The following is a 27,526-nucleotide window of genomic DNA, read 5'->3' as shown; positions in this document are numbered from 1 at the left end:
TCTCTCTCTTCCCCCCTCCTCCCCCCACCGTCTCTCCCTCTCCCTCTCCCTTTCTCTCTCTCTCTCCTGCCCCACCACCCTCTCTCAATGTGGAACTCTCCAAGATATACTGTTATGGGAAGCAGCTTAATGAGAAATATATCTAAAAGACATATTGTTAAAGGAAACCTCAGCTGGGTGCTCAGTGTTTGTTTATGGAAATGAAATGTCTCAGAAGTTGATATTGCGGAGGATACTTTAATGCCATGCATACCCAATGTCTCGGGAGGCAAAACCTCTATCTACACTTTTAATGTTGGCTCTTATGCAAAATATCCACCTTTACCAACAGATGTTGCGAACTGACTTTTAAAACATCTTCTGATTCACCTTTATTTTTAAATCTTCAAGCTGTGTGTAGCAGTTCTGATTCAGATAGATTGTGAGTGGGAACAACAACAAAAAAAACCTGCTTAGGCTTTAAATACTCGAGAGATAACACAAAATTTTCAGCAATAAAAGCAGCTCTGGGGGGCTTCCCTGGTGGCGCAGTGGTTGGGAGTCTGCCTGCCGATGCAGGGGACACGGGTTCGTGCCCCGGTCCGGGAAGATCCCACATGCCATGGAGCGGCTGCGCCCGTGAGCCATGGCCGCTGAGCCTGCGCGTCCGGAGCCTGTGCTCCGCAACGGGAGAGGCCACAGCGGTGAGAGGCCCGCGTAACCGCAAAAAAAATAAAAAATAAAAAAAATAAAAGCAGCTCTGGGGATAAGTTTTCACCCAGTCCAAGGCCACCAGCTGTGACACATCCTCTTGGCCACCGAGCCCTGATGCTGCTGTCAGAGAAGGAAGCTGCAGCCCCTCTGTGGCCCAGTGCAGGACTGCTGTCCTTTCCCATCACCCCTGAGGGCCCAGCTTGGCCTGTGGCTGGCCACACTAGGCTGGGGCCTGGCACTCCCTTACCCACGTGTACTGTAGAGCAGCGGTCCCCAACCTTTTTAGCACCAGGGACTGGTTTCGTGGAAGACAGTTTTTCCACGGACAGGATGGGGGGATGGGGGATGGTGCAGGCGGTCATGTGAGCGATGGGGAGCCATGGGGAGCGGCAGGTGAAGCTTCACTCGCCTTCCCGCAGCTCACCTCCTGCTGTGTGGCCAGTTCCTAACAGGCTGTGGTCCGTGGCCTGGGGGTTGGGGACTCCTGCTGTAGAGCTTTCTAATTTAAAATGCTTTTGTTTATTAAAAAAATAATAAATTAAAAAAACATATGAACTCACTTGAAAGGAAACAGAGTGACTTACAGGTACAAACCATGAGTTGTGTGTACGAGTAATCTTCAAAAATTTATTAATAGAAACGGATGTATTCAAATGCAACACTGGACAAAAAACAAACAGAAAAGGCTGGAATACCAGCGACATCGGGGAATCTCACTTTATATTTCTTCACACAGAACTAGCACCATTTTAGTCAGAAATCACAGATTTAATTATAATTGCTTCTAATATATAAAATACCTTATAAAGATTATTTAACTATCTAGTAACAAACTTCTTCCAAAAACTTATTTAAAACTCAATTCGAATGTACCGTTTGAAACACGAAAACGGTTTAAAAATCGATCCAATTCTACTGCTCGTCGAAGGCAATGAGCCATGATTAGTTGTACTGGAAGAAAGTGCCTGAATTCCGCTTCCGGCTCCCTTCTAACCCCCAAGCAGATACAGTAAACTGAATATGTCAGAGGAATCAGAGCACATCTCAAACTCGTCTTAGAAAATATTTCCCTAGATTATAAAAATACTAAACGGAATACAAAAATTTCAGCATGTACAGCAAATAGACTACGGCAGACAAATATTTAAGACATACTCAGAACTACCTTATACCATAATCATCATGAACATCAAGTAATATTCTAATAGTTTTTCTATGATTCCTCTTGACTCAATGTTTACTTCCCCTCAGGTTGTGTTATAATGTCGGATACAGACCAGATTCTGTGTTTCTAGCAGAAGTTACTGGAGGCACCACTGAATAATTCTGGGTATTCAACTGGTTCTCTGGCAAAGTGCTGCAAGTGCAATTGTAGTAGAGCCTAGCTTTTAGAACAGGGATCAGCAAACTACAGCCCTCGGGCCACACCTGGCCCAGTGCCTGCTCTGTGCGGCCTATGAACACAGCCATGCTTATTCATTCACGTGCTGTCTGTCGCTGCTTTCAAGTTACAAGAGCAGAATCGAGTAGCTGTGACAGATGCTATATGTGGCCTCTGGGTCCACAATGTCTACAATATTTACTATTTGGCCCTTTACGGAAAAAGTCTGCCTACCCCTATTTTAGATAAATCACTTCAGGAAATTGTTCACTGAACAAGGACAAGGTAAGACTGTCCCAGATGAAGAAACTTCTGGCTGAAGTTTGCTGGTTCCATCATACAGTACCAAGGCAGATCAAAAGAACACATAAGGGGACTGGCAGCGTTGGGTACTGACGCATTGTTCTGGCACCCTAAGCAAAGTCTGGCTATGATAAAGTACCTTCCTCTCTCTGTGAACTGGCCATTGTGTACCAAGTAACTCAAGTACCCGATTACAGCAACATATTCACTGTTCAACCCTAAATCTATGTGGCCCCCAAGCATGATTTCCGGCCTTTAAAAATCACCTTGTACCCTTAGCAACCAAAAGAACTAGAAGCGGACCTTTCCCATCCCTCTGTATTGGCATAGATTCCGTTAGCGCCGCACCACGTACCTTTTAGGATCCTTCCCTGTGACATGCATCATAATAATTAGTGCTACCACTACCCAGGGCCACGAACATGTCCCTTTTGACAAAGCGGACGAAGTTTTCGAGGGGGCACATGGGCTTGGCAGACCGCTTGTGGTGATCCTGGCAGAACGAGGTGTGGAACGTGACATCGACACCGTCGTAGAGAATCCGGACGGAGTGCTCGCCGGGCTTCTCTCTGTCTTGCCAGAGCTCAAAGATCAACCTGGCCGCGAACCTCGGGAACCTGGCTTCTGTAAGGCCCAAGGCACTGAGAATCGGGGCCAGAGTGACGTCGTGAGCAGAGGAGAGAGCAAAGAGCTCTTCCTTCCGGCCCTCTGCCGCACGCCGCATGCGGCCCACGGTCTGGTTCAGGATGGGGTGGGCGCCCAGGAGTGCGTACCCCAGATACAGTTTCTTCTCCCGCCTCTCGCTCTCGTCCTCTATCTGATGCCTCTTGATCACCTTGAAGTGCTCCATGTTAACACAGCCATTCCTGGTGCAGGGGAAGCTGACGTTGTGGCAGAAGAGGCAGAGCATGGCGTCTATGGGGTTGGCGGCCCGGAGCTGCTTGGTGGAGGTGTCCACGATCCTGGCCATCTCCTCGTAGGTCCTCTCCAGCTGCCTGTTTTTCAAACGCAACAGGTACTGCCGACGCTGCTCCTTTTCTAGGTACTGGTTCCTCAGCGGGCAGTAGCAGTTCCCGGAGCAGAACAGAGCGCTGGGCTGGTGCCGGAAATAAATCTTCTTCCAGTCAAAATCTGGGAGAAAGCCATAAAGCAGAGCCAGCCCACTCTGCAGCGTCCGGCTTTTGCCAGTGGTCTCTAAGCGAAGCTGCTCTGTGGACCAGTCACTGGGCAGGAGTCTGTGTTTCTTCAGGTAGACGTCCCTCAGCAGCTGGCCATTCTGCAGATGCTGCACAACCCCTGAAACACAAGAGTGCCACACGCCTGCCTTGCTACCAGCTTAGCAGGAGGAACAGCACGGGGAGTCGAGGCCCGTCCAACTCTGGAATGCTTCAGACGGCGAACGATTACATCCTCGAGCCTGGCCCCCAGTGCGTAGAAGCCCCGAGAACGGGCTCACGTCAGCGTGCAAAGGGAGCCCCTCAGGGTTATCCACAAAGGGACGAGCAGAGCGGGGCCCGGTCCTCTGGACCCACACCTTTCTGGGAAGCACAAGGACCCTTCATCTGCCTTGATTCCTCCCTTCTGACTGGTCCCTCCCCTGGAGGAGGGATGTGACTGGCGGGGCTCAGAGGGTAGGAACCATCGCACTGGTGGACGTCTAGGAGGTAACTGGCAGGGGCCTAAGGAGAGCTTTCTCCCTCCTGCGCTGGGACAAATCATTCCTCACATTCCATGTGCCCAGGGAGTTCATGGAAATCTGTCAGGCAAGGAGAACAAGTCACTTGCTGGCTGCCTAGTCCCCTCACTCTGAGGACGTCCCCTCCTTCACACCATCCTCCCTACTGTCCCAGCTGAAGGCTCTCTGCTCACCTTCTGGGTACATTCTGCCCGATCCTGCTAGGGCTTTACCTGCTCATCAGCAAGGATACGGTCTCTGTATGGATCTGGAATGATCTCCCAGATACTCAGAATATTTGGGGGGAAAAAAAAAAGCAAACTGCAGAACAGTATGTTGATTATGCTGCTTTTAAATAAAAATGAGGCGAAAATAAGAACGTGTATTGGCAGCTGCCTGTGTTTTGCATAGAAAAGTTTTGCAAGGATGCACAATGGTTACCTGGGGATGATGGGGGCACAGAAATGGGGGGGGAGGTGGAACATGGGTAGGAGCGTGAATTTTAAGTTTACCCTTTAGTTGTCATAGTTTCGAACTACACACAGGAACTATACCACAGTATAGTATCTTGAAAAAAGAAAAGGAAAAAAACTGCAAATGTCTTATCTTCAAGCAGGAGAAGGTGGTCCAAGATGAAAGCAAGCTCACCCTGCAGCCAACAGGATGTTGGGATGGAATTTCAGTGCAAGATCTGCATTCTCTGAGAGTGTCAACCACAGGCAGGCCCTATGACCAGTAACGCCACTTACTCAGATGCCCGAATGGTTTGAAAAGCCCCACCACAAAGATGAGACGACTTCAGGCTGAAATGCGTGAGACAGAGGGAACGGTGTTGGCCCAGGAAGGGGAATAGCTCAGGAAAAAATAAAAAGAAGGATGTCTAGGTCCTACTTTGAATGAAGAGTATTGACAGAATTCCCTGAGAGATCTGGGCTGGGGCAGGTCCTCGCATTTCCAAATGACCCGCACGAAGGGACCAGCCATGAGTGACAAACATCCAGAATGTGTGTCTACCCCCGTTCCCCTCTGGGCCTACCCTGTATTCTGAGGCTATGTACGTTAAGGTTGGCGCGCTTACTGTGTGCCAACCTTTCTCCTTCAATCCTCACGAAAACCCAGCGAAGAAGGCATATTATCATTATCCCCCTTTTCAGCGAAGAAGGCATATTATCATTATCCCCCTTTTCCTCATTTTACAGGTGAGGAAACTGAGGCCCAAGCCATTCACAGTTAGGACGTGGCCGAGCAGAACTCCAGCCCCTGCCCTGGCCCAACCTTGTGCTCACATCACCTCCTCCCTACATGTTCCTGCAGAAACACTACCCATTCAGGGCTTCTCCTTCTCTCCAAACACGGCCTGCATCTGCATGCCTCTGTTCACGCCCTTCCCTTTCTCTTCCCAGTGAAATCCTCATCCTGGCTCCAATACTACCTTCTCTGTCTCCCTCCTCCTCCCCCGCTCCCCAGAGGTCCAATTAATCATTCCCTCCTGTTTGCACAGGCCGCTGGACCGCTAAGGCAACAGCTGCATACATTGAGCCTAGCATATGCTAGCACTGTGCTGGGCGCTTTACACATGCTGTCTACTGCAGCTTGCCACCAGCGCTGTCGGGAAGATGTTATGAGCCCCGTTTCACAGGTCTGTCTACTCCAAAACCCGTGTTTACTCTGTAAGAGCCTGCCTTGCAGCAACACCCTCAGGGGTCTCCATGCGCTGTACCACTGCAGCTGCAGGTTCCTTTAGGACAGCATCTCAGTCATCCAGCCACCGCCCCTTCCCTACATGTGGCAGCTGTCGAAGCATCTGGGACAGAGTAGGCACTTATGATCAGTCGCATCTTACACAGCTCCTGTGGGGTGCCCGAAGTGTGTGCCATTTACAAATGATGATTCTAACAGCGATGTGAAATTTCAAATAGAAGATAAAAGTGACCACTAAAAGAGAAAGCGGGAATAGGAGCAAACAACCGCAAAAATGATTTCTAGGGTAGTACTAATTTAGAAAATGATGATGATCACAGGTCAATGGGGAAGAAAGGTTAGAATGAATAGATGCTCGATGCAGTTACCCTGACTTCCTAGCCAGCTGACAGACACTGACCCTCAAGGACCCCGTCAGATTCCCTCAGGAACTTGAACGTGTAAATTCATCTCTACACGTGGCTAGGACTGTCTCTGTTGACAGACACACAGCAAAACCACAGAGGTAGGGACAGACAGCTTCTTTATTGCTGGTACCAGTTTCTGGAGGTCTGGTCATATTCTTGCCCTTAAGAGTCTGTGAGTCACCCTGAATCCTTATAATAAATGTCCTTTTTCCGCTTGAGTTGGTTTCTATTACTTGCGATCAGTGGTTCTAGGCAAGCACGGTTCTGCCCTCAGGGAGGGTTTGGGTTGTCACAATAATATGGGGAAGCACGTTTCCGATCCCTCGTGGGTGGGGTCCAAGGGCCAGACAGTCTTCACAAGGAACTGTTTTCTGTTCCACGTAACTTTTGAGTGTATAAGACATTCCCTCATGTGAAAACCCTGTGTAAATATTTCAATCTCAAATCTGGTTGTTTGTGTCTATAAACACAAAACCATTTTTGCATAACATTAACATCCACTGAATTTTCCAGAAATGCAATATAAATTAAGGGACACGTGTCGTTTGTTTTGATCACAACTTGTCAAAAAAAATCATGTCCTGACACGGAGTAGTAGGGTCACCAATACACATCCCTTGATCAGTCTGCATTTGTAGCTGTGACACACATCAACCTACACTGAAGTGCAAGCAATTGATTATTTCATCCTATTTTCTAACAAAGGTGCACTCAGGCATTTATACTGAGATATACAGAATTATATAATAAATTAGCTTCCTGTTGTTTCTACTTCATATTACAATTAGGGTGCCTGACATAATTGTTTTTGAAAATTATGTATATAGAAAAGTTATACTCGAATTTCACTTCAGGATAGTTCAGGGAGCACCACAAAACACTTGTTAATAAAAGGGGGTGCTGGATCTGGTAGGAGGAGAACTCCTGTTTTAAACTAATGCAGAGCTTGTGCACGTGAACTAATTAGGAAAAGCTTTTGACAAAACTCCTTATTCAAGGCTAGTCCTCCAGAGACTTAAGCTTGCCCCACTCTGTCACTCTGTATCCCCAATAATAATGGCTTTCAAAACATGGCGAAACCAACAGGGCCAAGTACAGGACAGAGACCTTCCTTCCATCAAAGCTGAGGTCCTAAGATGCTGGTGGGTCAAGAAACAGAACGTGGCCAATCGGTCGCCTTGATTCCTCCAGAAAGGCTGGTGGCCACACAAGAGTCCTTTAAGGTCCCAGACTGAGGAAGTAGGAAGCTGGAACCTCTGAGGGGACCACCAGTTCCTTCTCGTACCGACAAAGGTGACCCCACTGTTAAATCACCAACCTACGCTGACAGTGGACTGGCAACACAGCGGTATGAACAGGGCTGTGGAGGGAGAGATGGGCTTCTGCGAGGAACACACAAGCCAGACAAACTCCACGCGCAGTGGGGCTCTGCCATATGCGTGTCTCCCTGAGATCTGCTGCATTAAAACCTTTCAGCTGTTTTGTCTGAAGTAGCTAAGAACATGGGACTGGTTACATGAGTCATGGCCCATTCATAGTGGAATAATAGGAAGCTGTCGGAAATGACGTTGTTGATGGACATTGATTGATAGGGAAAGATGATCTCAGCATATTGTTAACTGAAAAAGTAGGTTACACAACTGTTTAGGAAGATACCACCTGTGAGAATGAATGTGTGTGTGTGTGTGTGTGCACGCCCACGAGTGCATGCAGATATAAACACAGGAAGAAAGATTATTCATTTCTTTGGTGGGATTATGAGTGCTTTAAATTTTCTTCCTTTTGCTTAATTGTCTTTCCTGCTTTCTCTTCCATGAACATATACAGTTTTTGTAATAAGAAAAAAGGTTGTTTTTTTTTTTTTTTGCAGTACGTGGGCCTCTCACTGTTGTGGCCTCTCCCGTTGCGGAGCGCAGGCTCAGCGGCCATGGCTCACGGGCCCAGCCGCTCCGCGGCATGTGGGATCTTCCCGGACCGGGGCACGAACCTGCGTCCCCTGCATCGGCAGGCGGACTCTCAACCACTGCGCCACCAGGGAAGCCCAAAAGGTTATTTTTAATATTTAGAATTCACATGTTGAATCAGATACCTTGGTGGGCACACAGCTACTTGAGGTGCTGGCCCTACTCACCTCTGCGCCCACAGTGTCTTTCCCAGGAGGCCCCGATACACGCGTCCGCCAAATACAAGAGTGGGTGGGAGACTGAGTAGGGGAGGGGCAGCCCCACATACCTGTCTGCGTGAGCTCTCCCATCTCACACAGCTGGTGGCTGGGATAAAGAGGCAGGGAGTGCAGGGGGCTTTCGAAAGAGGCTCCGGATCCTTTGGACATGTGACTCATGAAAGCCTCCAGTTTAGGGTGATACGGTTTCCTAAAGAGGCAACACAGAGAGAGTTAGTGGTTAGCGTGCTCCAAAACTGTCCGTGATGATTTCAGCCTCAGCAAGCAGGATCCCAAGTGAGCCAAGACCTTTCTCACCCACAATAACAGTCCAGTCCAGTTTCAAGATTACCTGCCCGCTGCCACCTACACATAAAATCCCCACTCCGAAAGGCCAGCCTGAGACCCCGCCCTCCACCGAAGTGCCCATCATCCTCACCACCGTGGAGGTCAGCATTGACCTCATCCACCCGGTTCCCCAGGCCGCCCCACTCTTGTCTCTCCCTCCAGGAGGCCACCAACCCCCCGACCCGAGGCAGCCAAGCCGAGGCTGTGGGTCCTCCTCGATTTCTCCCTCACCTGCGCCCTGCACATGTGTCCTCCTGGGCTTCTCTGCCCCTCTCTCCCGTATCCCTGTGTCCCTGAGCAGGGTCTGCCTCAGTCAGCTTCTGTCTGGATGGCATGGGCCCCTCCTTGGCCTGTGCAGTCACATCTTGCCTCCTCCACAGCCAGTGAGGTCGACGTAGAAGGCAACCCCGACTGTCACTGCTCTTCCACGGTGCCACCTTCCCAAGAAGCCACGCACAGCCGTCAGTCTACTCTGGCCCTGCCTCACGTTGAGGCCCAGGGTTCCCTAGTGCTGTGCTCTGGCCACGCACGGCATCTGCCTTCTGTGGGCCCTGCACACCTGTTCTTTCATGCTTCCAAGACTTTCCACATGCTGCCTCTTCCTCCTAGAAAATGCATCCTGACCTTCACCGGGGTAACCCTTAATCCTTAACTTATATGACCTCTGGAAAATCTCCTGTGAAGAAAATCAACTGATTAAGATAACCCAGATCTCTACAGCTCACTATGCATTTTGCACATACGGTAATCTCACTGCATGTGGGGTGGGGATGAATAGTGAAAAAAAAAACAACACACCAGGTTATTTATGAGATCTGACATTACTTATGTTTCTGCCATGAAGTACACATGGTAAATCAAGATCTATTGTTCTAGTCACTAATACACCATTTCCCTGAATAATGAAATGACCCATGAATACATACACATTTTCTCTGAATAATGAGATGACCTATGAGTACACACACCTTTTCTTTAAATAATGAAATGGCCTATGAACGTTTATACATTTCCAGCTGAACAGAGGTGGACAGATAGAGTAGTTCCCGACTAAACTAAATGAGCACGAAAAGAAGCAAAGATAAATTGTTTAATGGCAGACCCCCGCTGTCTGAAAGCCTAATTAACTTTGGCAGTGCTTTTACAATGGCTGCCAAAATGGGTTTATCTTTCAAAAACATAAAGCTAAAAAGAAAAAAATCCATTCTAGAAATAGGTTTTAAAATTAGAGGATGCAAATCCTGACATACAGTATATAGTCTAATAAATCACCCTGGATTGCTATAGGGCATTATGGCTTTCCATAAAAACAGAGAATGTGTTATTTATTCTCCCTGAGGCTAAAACACATGAATATTTGCAAACTGTGAAATAAAATGTCCAGTCTGATAATGAGGCCGCCAAAACAAATCCACATAAACAAAGGCTATCCCTCAACAGGAGTCAAATGTTCTGCTCCGGGCCATTATCTCAGGTTGGTGATGTGTGAGGATCTAAGAAAAGCTTTGCTACCAGTTTTAGAAATGAAATTTCACTACTGAAAGTTTTCAGGGAATCTGACTCCTTAATGGTGCATTAATATCTAACTGTATTCATGGAAACGTGTTTTTGATATGGAAAGATGACGATTCGTGGAAGAAAAACTTCACTTACGGAAGTGAAGAACAAAAGACTTTTAATCAGGAAGAGGACCAGGTAACCTGAGTCCCTGGGCCTGTCCTGGATCTGAATGACCAGACCCTGAGGCAGGAGACAGACGGGCCCCAGGCTGAGCAGCTGAAGTCTGTCCCCTGTGGACAGATACTCCAAGATAAAGACAATGGCGGGAGCCAGGAGGAGCTGAGTCCTGCCGAGATCAAAGATAAAGAGACCACATATTTCTCATTCTGGAGGTCAAGGAGACCCCCAAGCTACGCATGTACAGAAAGGATCCTCAGGGGAGGGGGTGCTAGACTGTAATGTGTTCTGTCAACGTCTCAGGGAACCCAGCGCCCGAGTCCATCTTGGCTAAAAGATGCACGTGCACCCAGGGCAGGGCCCTGAGCCAGACGAGATATGGACTCCAAGCCAGACAAAGCAAGATGACTGGAAACGCAGAACTGCCTCCATATAAGTGGTTTAACCCACCCCAAAAGCCCACGGCTCTCTTTCTCTCTCTCTGAGCCCGCCCGTGCTTTCTCCGCACGTATCTTCTCTCCTAATAAACACTTTACTTGCCTCACTACTTTTTGTCTCTTTGCTGATTTCTCTCTTCAAAGCAGGCCAGGGCAGCACTGTGGCCTGGGTTCGATCCCGGGTCAGACAACTGAGATTCCCACTTCAAGCTGACACAGCCAAAACCACCCGAGATTAGTCCCGCCTACTGCATCTCCTGCTCCATCCCTGCAGTGGAGAGGGTACCCAGCGCATGGTAAATACCTCAGAAGCACACGGAAATGATTTCAACTGGGAAGTGCCCCAACTTTCGATGCTTCAAGAGAAGTCCAAGCCTTCTTAATCTGTAGCAACGAATATGGCAAGTTCCCATAGTGTTTATTAAAGTATCCAGATTTTGATGGAAATATTAAAAATAAAGGCTGTTGTGAGTGAGACTGTTACTGGTAACAGACTCTCTTTGACCAAATTTTCGTCTCCTCTGAACCCCCTTCCCATCCAAGCCTTGACCTCTGGACTTGCATTTTCTTTGGATTTATATCTGTCTTTGCATTGCCCATTTTCAGCAAAAATCCTGCTAAGTCTGTTTAGCCAGACTCTCCCACTTTTGATATCTGATCACCCTTGATACGTGATCAAATTCCTCACCCCCGGTGGTATCTGATCACCCTGGTCTGCCTTCAGCAAGAGTCCCATGGAGTGAGTTTAGCCGGAACCCCCTGACCCCTGATGTCTCCTCATAGTAATTCCCCATCCACTGACCCACACCCTGCTCCTGGGCTATAAAACCCCACTTGTCCGTGCTGTATTTGGAACTGAGTCCAGTTCTACCCTTCTGCATTAACTCCTGAATAAGACCTGTTTTTACTACTTTACCTGTTCTCTGGCTCTGTTTATTCTTTAACAGCTATGTAACGGAATCTGTTCTCCTCTTCTTGGGAACTTGGTTAGAGCCCATTTCTGAAGTCCTAGTGGTCAGGTGGAGCCACGTGACTAAGTATTCTCCAGTGGAATGGAAGGATGTATGCCAGTCTGCGTTTAGGCTTTCAGATCACGGGCGTGGCCCCTTCACCCTCTCTCCCTTCCCTCTGGCCACTATTCAGGCATTGTAGTAACCCAGGTTCAGTCACGTAGACATGCCTAGGGCACGGTGGGAGCAACAACCTGGAAGGAACCTGGGGCCCTGAATGACCAGGCAAAGCCAAGTTATACAACCTGGAACACTCATCTCAGACCTTCACGCAAGAGATAAACTTCTATTATCTAAGGCAATGCATTCTTGGTTCTCTGTTTTATTTTTTTGGGCGCACCACACGGCTTATGGTTCACGGACCAGGGACTGAATCCAGGCCCACGGCAGTGAAAACGCCGAGTCCTAACCACTGGACCACCAGGGAATTCCTCCTTGGTTCTCTTTATTATAACAGCAGGCAGCCTAGCCTTACCCTGACCAACACAGAAATGATTATATCTGTGATGATGAATTTTTCTTCAGGAAAAACCCACGTTACTGTATTCTCATTGGAAATCTATTTTCATATTGAAAATGGAAAGAACCAGCAGTGCTACCATCTTAAGCCTTCAAACCATTCACTTCAGAGGTCTTGTTTGCATTTTTATATGCATTTTCACACCTATTTATGCCACAAAGCATACATGGAACCCCAAGGCTCATCTACACATCTGTAAGAAAACTTATTGTGCTTTAGCCATAATCTGAGCAACTACTGAGTTCTGTACAGATCATTAAGACGAGCAGAGAAGAGGTATAAGACCAGTGATACTGTTACCAGGAAACACAATTCAAAAAAGCTTATATGGCTAGAAACCATAACAAGTTCATAGCATGGATTTTTACAATTTATGCTAATTAAAGAATTTATTATTTTATATTATTAATAAAACGAAATTCTAAAAAGATAAACTTAGTATACTTTTCTCAGTCTTTAGCTTTCTGGACCTTTTCGCTCTGTTTGAGGTGATTACCCACCCCCTCCCCCTTCCTGAAACTCTGCTTCCTCAGCTCTCATAACATCACTCTCCTGCCACCTTCCCGCTGCAACTTCTCCATCTCCTCCTGGGACCCTCCTTTCTCTCCGTGCTGTAATTGGCTGGTGCTCGTATAGGGCTCTGTTTTTGGCCCTTACCTCACTCCAGAGGCTCTGTATGTGATTCCGTTCAAGTCCACAGCTTCGGCTGCCATCTACATGCTAAACTCTCAAGTCAACCTCTACCTCCCGGCCAGACAACGTTCCTGAGCCCCACGACTACTCACGAGGAGGCAGCTTCCACTACAAAGACTCTGAGAGTCGTGGAAGGTGTCCTTAGGAAGGGAAACACTGGGGTGTCCGGCTCCTGCTGGTTCAGCTCACTGCACGCCCGCCGCCAGCCCAGACAGTGTCCTTCACCAGACGGGAGTAATGGGCACAATTCAGGACGCTCCGCCTTTGAGGAGGCCATAAAAATTAATAATTTGTGAAGCCGAACTGGCACCTGGGAAGGCAGCAGGCACAGCTGGTGACCCAGATACCACAGTCCCAGGGGGTTCAGAGGCCCAGAGTGGGTCCCCTTAGCTGGGGGTCCTGCTCACTCTTACACTAAATGTGCATTTATAATGACAAGTCAACTTTTATTGTTATAAAAGATGGAATTCATTAAATGCCATTAATTAATTAAACATGCATACTCCACCCACTTTCTATAAACGACTCAAAGTAGCTCCTACAACTACAGAATGTATTTGTATGAAATAGAACTAGACCAAATGACCAGGCCAGGGGGAAACGAGGCAGAGGCAGCGGGGGCAGCCGGTTCCCAGGAACTGCACCTCTCAGCTGGGAGCTCCAGAAGTGGCCCCGTCAGGGCAGTGGCAGAACGAGGGACCCCGGGACCCGACCTGGCCCTGTGACCACGACCACTCAGAGAGGAAAAGAGGCCGGGCCTGGGAGATTCCAGGCTGCTTTGGTAAATGAAACACCATTTCTCAAGCTCTCGGTGGGAACCAGGCTCTCAGCGCTTTACTCCATCACCTTAGTAGACTTCACGAGGATGTTTTAGGGGAGGTACAGTAAGTCCCCTACATACGAACCGCCAAAGCTTTCGAAGATGCGAACGTACGTTCGCATGTCCGATCACGTAAGTTAGTTCACATGTCTGGTGTCATCTGTAAAACTTGGGTACCTCGGCTAACTCTGTTGGACTTACGAACAAACTGGACTTACACACGCGTTCTCAGAATGGAACTTGTTTGTATGCAGGGGACTTACCGTATTACTATCCACACGCTCTCAGACAGAATACTGAGGCTCAGAGAGGTGAGGGGATTTGCCCTCCATCAAACCGGTGACAACGGCCTCAGAGGATTTCATGGTCAAGACTCAAATCTCCTATGATAGATACATGATAGGCAATGATGACCTGTGATTCTCACTGGGCTCCTGAATTCATTCTGCAACCAACCCAGTCCAACAACTATTACATGCCAGGCTCGGGCTGGGCACCAGTGATATGGAAGGTATAAGACTCAGTGCCCTGAGGGGCCGGTGGTGCAGGCACAGCACAGACAACGACGCTGAGAGGACAAGTCATAGAGCACCGGCAGGCCCACTGGAGGCCTGCACGCCGCCCGGCGGCCCTGCCCACTGGGCCCTTCCCTGGGAAGAGCCAGGTGGCCCTCAAGGCCTCGCGGCGCTCAGGGACCTCTCCGGCAACAGCAGACTGGCCTGAGGGGGCAGACCCATTCTCACGCCTGGGTACCTGAAGCCCAGCCAGAGAAAGGGGAGTAGAAGCTGCGAGCTGCCGGCTGAAGCGTGGTACCTCCCACAAAGCCCTTGAGGCTGCTCTGGGTCCGGCCAGCTCAGCGGCCTAGTGGCCCGCCTGTCCCTGGGCTGTTCAAAGTCCTGTACAACGGCAGGACACTGACACTCTGCTACGCCCGAAGGAGCAAAGCCACTCCCCCCAGCTGCCCTCCCTGTGTCCTCCTGCCACCCTGGATGCTCCAGCCCAGAAACTAAAGGGTTAATACCCAGCACAGCAAGTGGCCTCCATCCTTGCCTAGTCCTAAGCCAGTTAAGGTCTGGTCGTTAAGTATTCTGTATCCTGTTCTGAGATTCTTCCCTACGTCCCCCTTTCTCAGGTTGACTGAGGCAGTGGCGGTGCCTGATACAAGCAGAGAATCCCTGCTGACGCCCTGGGAGAGGTCTCCTAGAAGGCGTACCAACTCAGGGGGCCTTGAAGGAGCTTTGGAAGGGGGCCAGCAAGCCAAACGGCAGGTGCAAAGGCCTGAAGGGTGAGGGGCTGGCAGGCAGTGGTTGGCAGGGGCCGAGGGTCCCAGCAGAAAGGCCAGCACAGAGGGCTAGAGACGAGGAAGAAAGCCAGGGACTGCCCGGTGCCCTGACACGGGCTGGACTCCATCCAGGATGTTTCCCAGCCCATGGGACACAAGGACATGCATCCGTACTTGCTGAACACAGAAAAGAAGACGTAAATCCCCAGGCTGTGAGGTTCGTGGCCTCCAGCAGGAAATGAAAGCCTAGAGTCACATGGTATTTCGTGATGTTTTTACATAAAATGGTTCACTTCATCTTCCCCTTGATATTAGACAGTAAGAAGGCTGAGATGCAAAGGGTTAACCTGGAATTCCCGGGTCCACACTGCAGTCCACTGTGAAGGGACAGCCTTGGCTGCAGGGAGGCAATCCATGGTTCCACCAGGCTGGCGCTGCCCGGGGCGGGCTGGCACCCAAGGCATTCCATCAAAAGAACGTCATCCCCACAGAGCACTTCCCCCGCCTCCTCTCTTCATTCAGTAAACTCTGCTTGGGAGGTTATGCGTCCCCTGACACATTTGCTGAGGCCTGGCCCATCACTTTATTGCTAACTGTGCCTCTCATCTTAGAGCCATGCCATGTCCACATGCACAATTTCTACTCTCTTTTCAAGTATTTTTCATCGTAAGGGCTCTCAACCAAGGGCAGGCTGTCTCTACTCCTGTGAAGAATGAAAAGGTTGAAGTAAATGTCTTCCGGTTGTGGCTCTTCAACTGGTAATGTGCATCTCCTCATCATCCCACTTATTCCTCAGCCCATCCCTGTCCGGTCAGCAGCGTCATCCCCATTTTAGAGACAGAAGGCCGAGGCTCAGAGAGCCTAAGGGACTTACCTGCTCCCCTCAATGGGACGGCCACGCCAGGGTCCGAGGACTCCTAACCCAGTGCTTACTGCACCTCGTCCCAGTTGTTTCTCAAACTGAAGAATAGCAGGGTGGGAGACTGCAGATAGCAGGCTGGCCTGGGCTGAAATCTCAGTTTATCTGCTGTGTGGCCTTAGGCAGGTGTTCTCACCTCTCTGGGCCTCTGTCCTCTCAACTGTGAAATGGGATTCCCCTGCAGGATTGTTCTGACGATCAGACTCCTGGCAAGCAGTACTCACTGGACAAGTGTAGGCCACTGCCCGATCCTGTAATTCTCCGGTCAGCCTTTTAATTTCAACAGAGGCAACAGATTCTTGAAAATGACTTTTAGGAAAACTGCAATTTACCTGTTAGCCACCAGAGTGCAGTCAATTTCTGGGCGCTTCGTTTTGGGAATGACATACAGTGGGTACCTGTCCCCATGTCGAATGAACACATGCACTGAGACCAGCTTAAAATGATGCGGAGCATGACCTGCAAGAGAGAAGCACACTGTCTGGTTGTCGCCCAGGAGATGTCCATCGCTTTGACCTCGCAGAGGAGGGAGACGGGTGACCGTGGGGGAAGGGTGCTGTGCTGGGTGGGAGGCCCCTGACCAGCCTCACAGGGCAGGGCACAGGAACGTGAGAGGGCTGCTTACGCCCCAGCCCCCTGGAAGTCACGGGGAGGCTCTGGGGTGTGGTGGGGGTCACCTGACCTCCAGTGAAACGTGGGCAAGACTATTCATGTAATGGATACAGATGTGGCACGTGTATACAATGGAATATTACTCAGCCATAAAAAGGAACGAAACTGAGCTATCTGTAATGAGGTGGATGGACCTAGAGTCTGTCATACAGAGTGAAGTGAGTCAGAAAGAGAAAGACAAATACCGTATGCTAACACATATATATGGAATTTAAGAAAAAAAAATGTCATGAAGAACCTAGGGGTAAGACAGGAATAAAGACACAGACCTACTAGAGAATGGACTTGAGGATATGGGGAGGGGGAAGGGTAAGCTGTGACAAAGCGAGAGAGTGGCATGGACATATATACACTACCAAACGTAAAATAGATAGCTAGTGGGAAGCAGCCGCATAGCACAGGGAGATCAGCTCGGTGCTTTGTGACCACCTAGAGGGGTGGGATAGGGAGGGTGGGAGGGAGACGCAAGAGGGAGGAGATATGGGGACATGTGTATACATATAGCCGATTCACTTTGTGATACAGCAGAAACTAACACAACATTGTAAAGCAGAAAAAAGGCTATTCATGTAGCCTCACGCACATCCACAGACTAGGGGAGGCCCACAGAAGTACCGGAAACAACGACTTCTGCTTTAAATCTCCCTCTCGTGAAACACAGCAGGGCACAAACAGATAAATATTCACCATCATTCTTTGACACGCTTTCAAAAAGGCAAAACTCAACATAGAAATCATATTTTCCTACACTTTCACTTCAGGACACCAGCAGGGCATGCTGTGGAGGTCCTAAGCCTAGAGAGAGCCCGCCCGGGAAAGGAGTTAGCTGAGGATGACACCCTAGGGCCAGCCAAGGCCACCTTTCCATCCCACTGCTGTCTCGCTGATAATCAGGATGATGGCAAACATTTGTGGAGGGCTCATCAGGAGCCTCGTGCCGCTCAAAGAGGTCAGCTAACCCTCCCAGCAGCCCCGTGAGTAGGGACGGCAAGTTAGGCCCATTTTACAGACAAGGAAACTAAGACCTGGAAACTCACTCAAGGACACAGCCTGGTGGCAACTGCAAGCTTTGGGCCGTAGCCGTCTAGCTCCTTAGATGCTGGCTGAAGACGGTACCACGCTGGGCAGCGCGGCCAGGCCTACCTTCCATGCTGCGCTCGGCCACACGTGGAATGTTGCAGTACAAAAGGGCTTCGTAAACGGGGTCCATCACGGGGGGCTCCGTCGCCGGGTCAGGCATGATCCTCTTTCGATTCTTGCTAGTCACTCCATTCTTAGCTGCCGACACTGGGATCAGGTGGACTGCAGAGAAAGCAAAGCAGGTCACGACACACATGGTCCTGGGCGGGGGGCGGGGGTAGGGGATAGGGTGCACAGGCCAGCTAGACGGGCCCAGAGGGCAGCTGGATTTTCACCGTAACTATTGACTCCCTGAGAATTAGGCTGGACTTCAATGTAGCAAAAAGTCAGCTTCAACTGTTTCTTGAGCCCCCTCCAAGCCCTGCCTCTTTCTCTCAATGCCATTATCCTTTCCTTATCAATAATTATCTACGCAACACCAGGTGGGCCCCCCAGAGAGAGGGGGCCTCACCCATGGTGGTAAAGGAAGAACTGACACACTAACTTCATGCAACCCGATTACTTTGTTCTGAACAGCCTCTGAATTCTGGCAAATACTAAGGAGGAAAACCATCACCTATTGAGTGCCTACAAAGTGCCGGACAGGTGTCTGACGTATCTCATTTAATGTCATCTGCTTTGCACTTTGTGGGCCCCTGAGCCCAAGCACAGGCGTCCGCTCATTAATCCTCAAGAGACCATTTTACAGAGCAGAGAGCCAGGGATCCAAGGGGAGGCTGAGGCAGCTGCCCAAGGTGTACATGGTGGATGGAAAGCCATCTCAAGCTCACCCCCCTGCCTCCAGACCAGGTTCTCCCCCACTGTCTGCTGGACCTGCAGTCTGTTCTGTTTGTCTATCTACTGCTCTTTCTGTTGGTGAACCACTCCTTCCCTTGCATGTGGTTCGGCTGAACTGTCAATCACACCGTCCTGCCTCCTTGAGAGAGGTACACTACAGACACGGGGAAAGGGGCTCCTTTTCTCCTGGACGCTGATCTCTAAGAATGGAAACCTGGGGCTGGCCCAACCATCTGTCGCTCATGGGCAGCCTCTGCAGTGGAAGAAAATGAGGCTAAGTAGAGATGAGCCAGACCAACAAATGAAGAGAGTTATCAGAAAGAGGAAGGAAGACCTGAGGACGTCCACCCTTCGAGCCCCTGGGTCCAGAGGTGGTCAAAGTGTCCATTAGATGTTCCCGTTCTGTAAGTCGAGAAAGTCGTCTTATTTCAGCTAGTTTGAGTTGGGTTTCTGTTACTTTCAACGAAATGAGTCCTGGTTCATACACTTTACCAATTATTTATAAGCAGATGTAAGTCCATCTTCTGGGTCAGTGGTCCCCAGTCTTTCTAAGAGTTCCCAATTTGGAACTCCCTACAAAATAACAGTTGGATTTTTAGCATCGCCAACTGAGGAAATACACAGAAATAGGTGTGCCCGTGAATCATTTAACTTCTAAAAGGCTTATTAATCATCGTATGATATATACGCATACATTTGAACAACAGCTAAAACAGGGCCCAATCCCCAGTCTAAGTCCACTTAAACTCCCAGCTACTCCTACAAATTCTTCTGTAAATATTTAAAACTTCCCTTTGGCAAACAGATGTCATAAACAAAAGTAAAAGATAAGCAATCCCCTGAGAGGGAAATATTGGCAACCTATATTACAAATTATTAATATCCAAAGTGCATAGATCTCCTATAACTGAAAAATCAATAAAGGATATAAGCAGGCTAATTAAAGAAAAATAAATACCAGTGGCAATAAACACATGAAAAAAATGTTCAACATTATACATACTTAACGAAATACAAAATAAAACAATAGGATATGATTCACCCCCACCTCACCAGACTAAAAATTCACATTTTAACAATAATCTCAGTACTGGCAAGGGTGTGAAACCTACCTTTCCATATACTGCAAGTGAGAGAGGAAACCGGAAGGACTTTTCGGAAGGAGTATTTGGCAGTCGCCACTAAAATGTTACATGTGCTTTATCCATGACCCACCCCATTATTCTACCTCTTGGAATCTATTCGACAAAGATATCAATTCCCATCACCAAGACGTATGGCCAAAGAGATTCACTGCAGCGCTGTTTATAACAACAAAAAAAGGGAAATGACCTAAATATCTTTCATCAGCAGAACAGAATGTTACATCCACAGTGGAATATTCTGCCACAGTTAAAAAGAATGGAAAAGAATCAAAGATAAATGCAGTGAATAAACCAAGTCACTGGATATCTATATAAGCCTTTTTGTGGAAAGAAAAAATTAACCATAAACGTATGAATACACAGGCACTCTTATTATGTAAATGAACAGAAAAATGTCTACAAGGACATCCATCACAATGCCTTTGGGGAATGGGTAGAATGGGGTGTGAAGAAGTATTTTCACTTGTTTTTCTATAACTGTCTATATTGTTTTACAAATCCACGCACGTACATATGTAGATATGGATTAACAATAAGCATATGTTACATATATTCTATAGGTATAGAAATATATGCATATTTCTATAATGTCTAGATATACTTTTTTTTTCAATAAGCATATTTTCGTTCATTACTAATGATAAAACAACAACCACAGAGCTAGAGTTGGCCCTTCACCAACTCAAATTAGCCCTTTGACCGGTCCTAGAGCCACTTTCTTCCTAACAGCTAGAAGGTCCCAGAACTGCTAATACATAGCTCTGGTGTCCAGAGGTCATTTACCACGGGAGGACTTGTGCCAGATCAAGAGAATGATGAGAAGTAGATGTAATGTAAGGCAGTATGTCAATGACCCAGCCCTTCCGGCTGTGCTGCACCCCTCAATCCTTTACTCTGCTCTGTTATAAAGTGGTACCAGGTTCTGGCCCCTTGGCCATGCCTGTGGGCAGACTCCCTTTGAGTCTGGGCCAAGGAAAAGCGAAGCTAAGGAGACATGATAATAATATGAGTGACACAGGGACAGAGGGGCATGGGTCCCTGCACATCCCAGAGTCCCCACAGTTTGCTGGCTTATCTGAGAGCACATGGGGTTAGGCTTGCTGGGGCTGCCGCCTGGGAACTGCTATAAGTTGAATGTTTATGTCCCCCCAGATTCACATGTTGAATCCTAACTACCAAGGTGATGGTATTTGGAGGTGAGGCCTTTGGGAGTGATATGGTCAAGAGGGTAGAGCCCTCATGAATGGGATTAGTGCCCTTATAAAAGAGACCCCAAAGATCTCCCCCACCCCCATTTCTGCCATGTGAGGTTACAGCAAAAAGATACCTTCTAGGAAGTGGGCTCTCACTAGACACCAAATCTGCCAGTGCTTTGATCTTAGACTACCCAGTCTCGAGAACTGTGAGAAATAAACTTCTGTTGTTTATAAGCCAGCCAGTTTACGGTATTTTTATTTGGCAGCCCAACAGACTAAGATAGGAACCACCCACAACTCAAGGAAGCAATGGTTTGAAAGCCACAGGTAAAGAAACCTTCCATCCAGAAAGTTTTTATCTGCTGCTTCCTCTGGCACCTGGGCCTGTCAACCTCGCCCACTAGCTGTTAAAATTACCTTCCACTGTTTCGCACCTTCCTGAGTCACCAGGACACAGCGTCAGTCCATGTGGGGTCCTTTGAAGGGTCCTCCAGATGCCAGACAATCAGGGGAAGTTCTGATGCATAGAGGCCACGGGGTGAGACGTCTCCCCAGCTCCATCTCCCTACGTCCCCTCCCCTACCTTGGTTCTCATTGTCCTGAACTGCTCAGAGCTGCCCCTATTCCCACAGGATGCTTTTCAGGATGTTTCCCTCCTCTTGCTTATGCCTCTAACCTCACCCCAACCTCTGTTTCCCAGATCTGGCCAACTCCATAACTCATCCCAGGGGTCACCTCCTCCAGGAAGCCCACCCTGAATCCCCAAGTAGTTTGGACATCCCACTTCTATGAGCCCACCTGGTTCTTGCTGCCCTCCTAGCTCACACTACAGTACATGTAAGCAGAAGTGTCCACAGTTTATCAAGTCGCCAACCCAAATGTCCAGAGGGCCAGAACTATGTCTCTTTCAAGTTTATATTCCCCCAGCAACCAGCACAGGGAAGGCCCTCCATAAATACTTGTTGAATTAAAGGTCTGCCCTGAGCCAGGCACTGTGCTCTATGCTTCTGGTGAAATACCTTCTTGAATCCTCATGTGGGAACACTAAGGGAAAGCAGTCACCTGACCAGCCCGGGGGCTGGGGATCGTCCAAGCAGGTTTCCTCGAGAAGACACCCAAGCTGGGACTGAAAGGCAGAAATGAAGCTGGCAACACGGGGAAGAGGAGAGGAGGAGGAGGGAGGACAAACACAGCAGACAAGAGGCAGCAGGCTGGATCGAGATACCTCTGAAGCCCGGTCCAGGGCTGACGCGCAGGGATCTGGGGAAAGGTCGGCTGCAAAGGAGCAGACCTGGGCTGGAGGCACCTCTGCCCCGGCTGCTGCCTGACTTGCCCATTAGGAGTCCTGGGCTTGCCTTGTTCATCTCAGAGGGGGCTGTGGGGCAGACTCGGGGGCTGGGGAGCAGATTCCACACCTGGGGCCTGGCGCTGCAGGATACTGCTTCTCCTGGCAGGCCTCCCCAGCTCCTCCGATGCCCTCAGGACAATTAGGAGCTCTGCTGATCCCACGCAGATGACAGCAGCTCAGAAGAAAAAAGGACTGTGGGAGCGTCAGAAGGAACAGCGGGCAGGCGAAGAGATGGAAGGATAACAAGTTTCATCATGTAGGTGTAAAAAACCCCATGAACCTAGATGAGGGCCCTGGGACCCCAGTATCACTGTGGCCAACATGAATTACAGAATAGGAGACGCCTTTAATTGATAATTAACTCGGCACCAATGGGCACGCAATTTCTTTGTGGTGCGATTTCCCAGCAGAAGAGAACACTTCATAAGCCACCCCGTGGATACGAGTCTCTCCCGTTTATGTCTGCTTTACCTGCTCATCTCACCTACAGTCATTTTCATCCTGTCTCACATCCATAAACCTTCTTGTATATGAAGATGCCAGCGAGGTCTCAATGTCAAATAATGGCAGAGAACATGACCTCTAAAGCAGTTCCCTGGGCCCCCTCACTCGTAAAGGCAACCAGCAACCTTCTTAGAAGCACAGAGTAAAACACTCACGTGCTGTCTCACGCAGGCCCTCCCCATCTCAGCCGCACCCTCCCCAATGTACAGAGGATGGATCCATGTGCCTCATTAGCAGACATCCCTGTAGCTGTGACTAGAATTCGAGCCAACTGGCCCACGCTGCCTTTTCCAGCCTTGGACCTCATCAAGGAAGAGCAACCATCAACCAGGCAATGGACCTCACGCAGAGGCAGGTCAAGGGACTGGCCTGGGGTTCCACAGCCCGTAAGCCAGGCCTGCTGACCTGCCAGGCCGGGTGTTTATGCATCTTCCATCCAGCCATCCAGCATTTATGGAGCACCTGCTGGGAATTCTTCAGAGAATAAAAGGCTAAGGTCTCTGCCCTTCTGCAGGAGCTTACAGTCCAGTTGGGGAGGGTGTTAAGAGTGCTCGAGAAGAGCCTCAGGTGAAATACGGCCTACCAGCAAGTCTCTGCTCAGCAGCCAATGCTATGAACGTGTCTGGAGAGAGATGTTTCAGCCAATGATGATTTGCTTCTTTTAATTTTTATTTATTCTATTGACGGCCCCACGGAAGAGAGGAAAGGAGAGAAACAAAGAGTCCAGGGTCAGGGTCAGATCATGACTTAATTAGCACAGGCCGCTAGGCAGAGGGCTCCTTCCTGTCTGGCCTCGGGCCTCATGCCCCCTTATTTACTTCCAGATGCCCAGCGATGCACACAGTCAGCGGGTCATGGTACAGCCAGGTGTGTGCAGCCAGCTCATTCCCTGGGAGTCACTCTGACTTGCACGAAGACAGGCCAGTGCCTCTCCTCCAGGGCACTAAGCCGGTGCCCACGGCCTCCAGCTCTTCACTCCACATGGGGGCTCTGGCCCAGGGCAGAGGACAAGAATCCACCTGCTTCCTGACCTTCTCCCAGCAGCTCTAGCCTGAAGAACCCGCTGTATGCAGGCCTTTACAGGAAGGAGATTTTGACGGAGCACCATGGGCCCACGCCTGGGTCAGAGCACCGCCCCTCCTTCCCTTCAGTGGGTGGCTCCTCTCCCATGCCAATCCTGTGCTGTGGTGGGCGCGGTCATGCCCCTCGTCCAGGACCCTCCCCTTGATATCCTGACAGCCCCAGGGATGGGACCTGGCAACTAGCCCACTGTGCCAATAAAGGCCCTTTCCAGGAGAGAGAACGTCCCCATGTGGAAGAGTCAGTTTTACAGGGAGTCAGGTGACCTCAGAACCGGCACCTCCTGCCATCCCTGCCTTAGTTGTTTAGTTATTCTGCTGTTGTTTAGTTGTCAGCTCTTCCTCTGATTACATAGACACCCTGGCAGGTTGCAGACAGGTGTCAGGGATCCACAGGTGTCCCAGGGCAGGTGGGCAAGTGTTGGCTGACCTCTGTCTCCACGGCTGTGCGCTCAGCTGCCCCAGAGGTCTCACCACTGACTGCGCCGGCAAAGAACCTGTTGGGGCCGACGCGTGGCCCCAGCACCTGCTTTTCACCTTCCTAGCTCCACAGCCTGCCTCACGCCTGCTGGGACCTCAGCCCCGGGCTGGTCACCTCCGTAGGGGACTAGAGTCACCTCTTCCTTGTGCCACTCAAGTCTGTCCTCAGTCAGCCCTGGGGCCACAACTCCCTTAAATAATTCTGCTTATCCAAGATGGTGCCTTCTCATAAGTTAAACACCCCTAGTCCTGTCACCTGATGTCTCCGATTTCTTCCTCCCAATAGTCCAAAAGGCTCTTGAATTCTCTCCTTCACTGGCCTGCCAAAGAAGAATGATTTGCTCTGACAGGTAATTCCCACAATTCCCTTTGTGTTCCTCAATCCACTAAGGCGTCTTTAATGCCCCTTCTGTCTCCAGCCTGCACTGAATATAAAAATGTGTGTAATTCTCAGATAAAAACCAGAACTACACCACCAGAGTCCACAACAGGGTGGGGCCTCATGCGGCTGAGGACTCAGTTCCTGTCCTAGGCTGTCTGCAAGCTCTTATCTCCTCCCTGCCTGACCTGCTTCTGACAACTGAGACCCAAGTCCACAGGACGGCCAGACTGCAGGGGCAGGAGACCCACTGTGACCCGAGCCTGAGCCCAGCTGCGGACTCCTGGAGGAGGCAGGAAACCTCACACTCCTATGGGACCACTGGTAACTGGCCTTGACCTAACCGGGTCCCTTGGGGTAGATGCTGCGAGCACCAAGGACTCCAAATCATGACAGAGACTAGAAATCAGAGAGACGCTCAAGACAGGTCCCCAGAAAGAGCTACGAAAAGAACCTCAGACAACCTTACCCATCTCAGGGGCTGGATCCCCTCTACCTTACCTTTGAGAATCTGATAAGAGCTACCGATGATCTTCACCCTTGAAAAGGGACTGCATACACTTACTTTTAAATTTGATTTCTGGGGGTTCACAGCACCCCTGAAGCCATGTGAGACAATGCAGATGTCCATGAACTCAGGCTAAGAACTCAGTGTACCTGGAAGTAGGTTTCCAATGTCAACGCCCTCGAGAAGAGATTTTTTTATCTTTTTACAAAATGAAAAGGGATCTTTATAATTCATATAAACACGTGTTCATCCTAAAATAGCCATCGATACTAAGGTATAAAAAGAAGTGAGTCACACATATTCTTCCCACCCAGAGAACCCACAGTGAATGGTGCAGTGTGTGTGTGGCTGGATGTCCTGCCAGAGGTGAAACTGTGCTCCTGTCCCTGCTCCGGTGGGAATGGCGACAGGGTCACTGTGGCCCAAGGACACTGCTCCCCCTTCCCCAAGAGCAAAAAGTTTTCTGTGTCTCAGAGGTCTGCACCCCACTGAGGCCACCAAACCACCTGCTCAGAAAGGTGGGTCAAGGCTGGTCATTCGCTCCTGTGAAAAGGGTCAAAGGGAAGAGCCGTCAGGTGGGTGGGAGAGCCTTGGGGAGGCCACCTCAGTGAGAGACACGCACTGCGGGGGGCAAGGGGGCCTCAGGTATCTGGACGCTGTGAAGACTGGCCATCTCACTCTCTGCTAGATACCTGAGACTGGGGAGAAGCGGAGCGGGGTTCCAGGTTCTGCAAGAGGTAAAACCCCTGGCCAGTGGGGTCCAGCCCCTCAGATGATACAGAAAAAAGAGGGAAGGAGACAGGGAGGGCAAGAGGTGATGCCGGAGCCCAAAACAGTTAATTCAGAGAGGGCCCTGCATTGTGGCGAACTCCCTGTCCCTCCCACTCCGGGCGGCCTGGCTCTGCCGGGCCTCAGTGAGGCGTCGTGTGCCGGGGCCACACTGGCAGGAAGGATGGTGAGACTGTTCCAGAGCTCCCTCTGTGTGCATTCCCGACTTCACCTTCTTATTTGGGGTTCAGATTCTGTCCCCCAAGACCTCATTGCTGATCAGTCTCAAAAAGCTCCCCCTCCAACCCCTTCCCCCTGGTGGGATGCTACCAAGATCACAGGGCTCTGCCTCTGATTACCACTTACCTCACTTCAAGTTTCTTTTTGTTTAATGTCATCAGCTTGGAGGCCTGTTGCCAAGACAACAGGAGTGGGGCCCAAGCTGATCAGTGCAAACTACCTGGGCAGACTCCCACTGCATCCCTGGCTCAGCTCCACTCAGTGGGTACTCCAATGTCAACATCATGCAGCTTCCTTTCCTACTTTGTCTCTCTCCTCATACAGTCTTGGCGATTGGCACATGTTCTCCTGAATTCACTGACTCATTTTACTAACACTTCCTAGTTTTACTAACTAGCCTGGATAGTTTAGTTTCCTCTCCTCTAAAATGGGAGAGTCCCCTTCTTATCAATATTGCTAACTACACTTCACACACACACACACACACACACACACACACACACACACACATAAAAGTACCACATGCCCTGTTAGTAGATATATTATGGACAACCTTCTAAGTCAATATAGACAGGTCTATGTAAACATGGTATAATGGATGCAGCAGTATTTCCTGTTGGACACTTTGGTTGTCTACCCCTTTTTCCTATTATAAGCAGTGATGCAATAAACATCTTTGAGCATACATCTCTGTCCTCCATCTATTCTTAGGAGAAATTCTCTAAGATCAGAAACAAGGAAGGAGGGAAGGAAAGAAGGAAGAAAGGAAGGGAGGGAGAGAGGGAGAGTGAGGGAGAGAGGGGGAAGCAGGGGGGGAGAAAGAAAAAGAGAGAGAGAGAGACAGAAACAATGTTTCCACCCTGGAAGAAAACTAGAAAGAACCCACGGACATAAATGTGTCCCATTTTTAGTTCGTGGAAGGGCCTGCGTGGTACATGATACTCTCACCTCCTCCAATAATAACCATGACATGAGCTTAAGATGTTATGATAAAAGCTGATTTGTCAGACTTAATTTTGTCATTTACCTACAGAATTTTTCCTACCCAAAGATATTTAACTCTATGTGGTAGCTGGGCATGAAACATTCAAAGAAAAAGCGACATTAAAACTCTCAGAAATCAAAGAAAATAAATCTCCAAGAAAAGGATCAAGATTAATTTAAAAAATACTAAATAAAGAATTTATTTAGAACCTATGAACCCTTAGGTTAAAAATGCAAGCCCTCCTTTTAAATTTCTCATTTTTTGGAATCAGACTCACC

General features: G+C 49.2%; 1 protein-coding gene across 11 annotated transcripts in view; it reads right to left on the bottom strand.

Annotated features, from left to right (window-relative positions):
* Window positions 1-1,308: 1,308 nt before the first annotated feature.
* The window catches only part of PXYLP1 (2-phosphoxylose phosphatase 1), a 68,438-nt gene continuing 42,220 nt past the window's right edge, over window positions 1,309-27,526 (bottom strand). For 10 of the 11 annotated variants that reach the window (XM_024769053.1, XM_024769054.1, XM_024769055.1 and 7 more), the window contains 4 exons: window positions 17,843-18,001; window positions 16,360-16,486; window positions 8,393-8,532; window positions 1,309-3,673 (listed from right to left, as the gene is read on the bottom strand). In XM_024769053.1, the coding sequence (XP_024624821.1) occupies window positions 2,736-3,673; window positions 8,393-8,532; window positions 16,360-16,486; window positions 17,843-18,001 (1,364 nt within the window). In that variant the 3' untranslated portion in view covers window positions 1,309-2,735. Of the gene's footprint in view, window positions 3,674-8,392; window positions 8,533-13,098; window positions 14,032-16,359; window positions 16,487-17,842; window positions 18,002-27,526 lie in introns of those variants that run through there. The other variant, XM_024769064.1, reaches the window with a different exon arrangement.

This window comes from Neophocaena asiaeorientalis, unplaced genomic scaffold (assembly GCF_003031525.2).
Source record: "Neophocaena asiaeorientalis asiaeorientalis breed wild unplaced genomic scaffold, Neophocaena_asiaeorientalis_V1.1 scaffold118, whole genome shotgun sequence".
NCBI lineage: Eukaryota > Metazoa > Chordata > Mammalia > Artiodactyla > Phocoenidae > Neophocaena > Neophocaena asiaeorientalis.
Note: the sequence above shows the minus strand (reverse complement) of the source record. Positions and strands in the feature narration are given on the sequence as shown.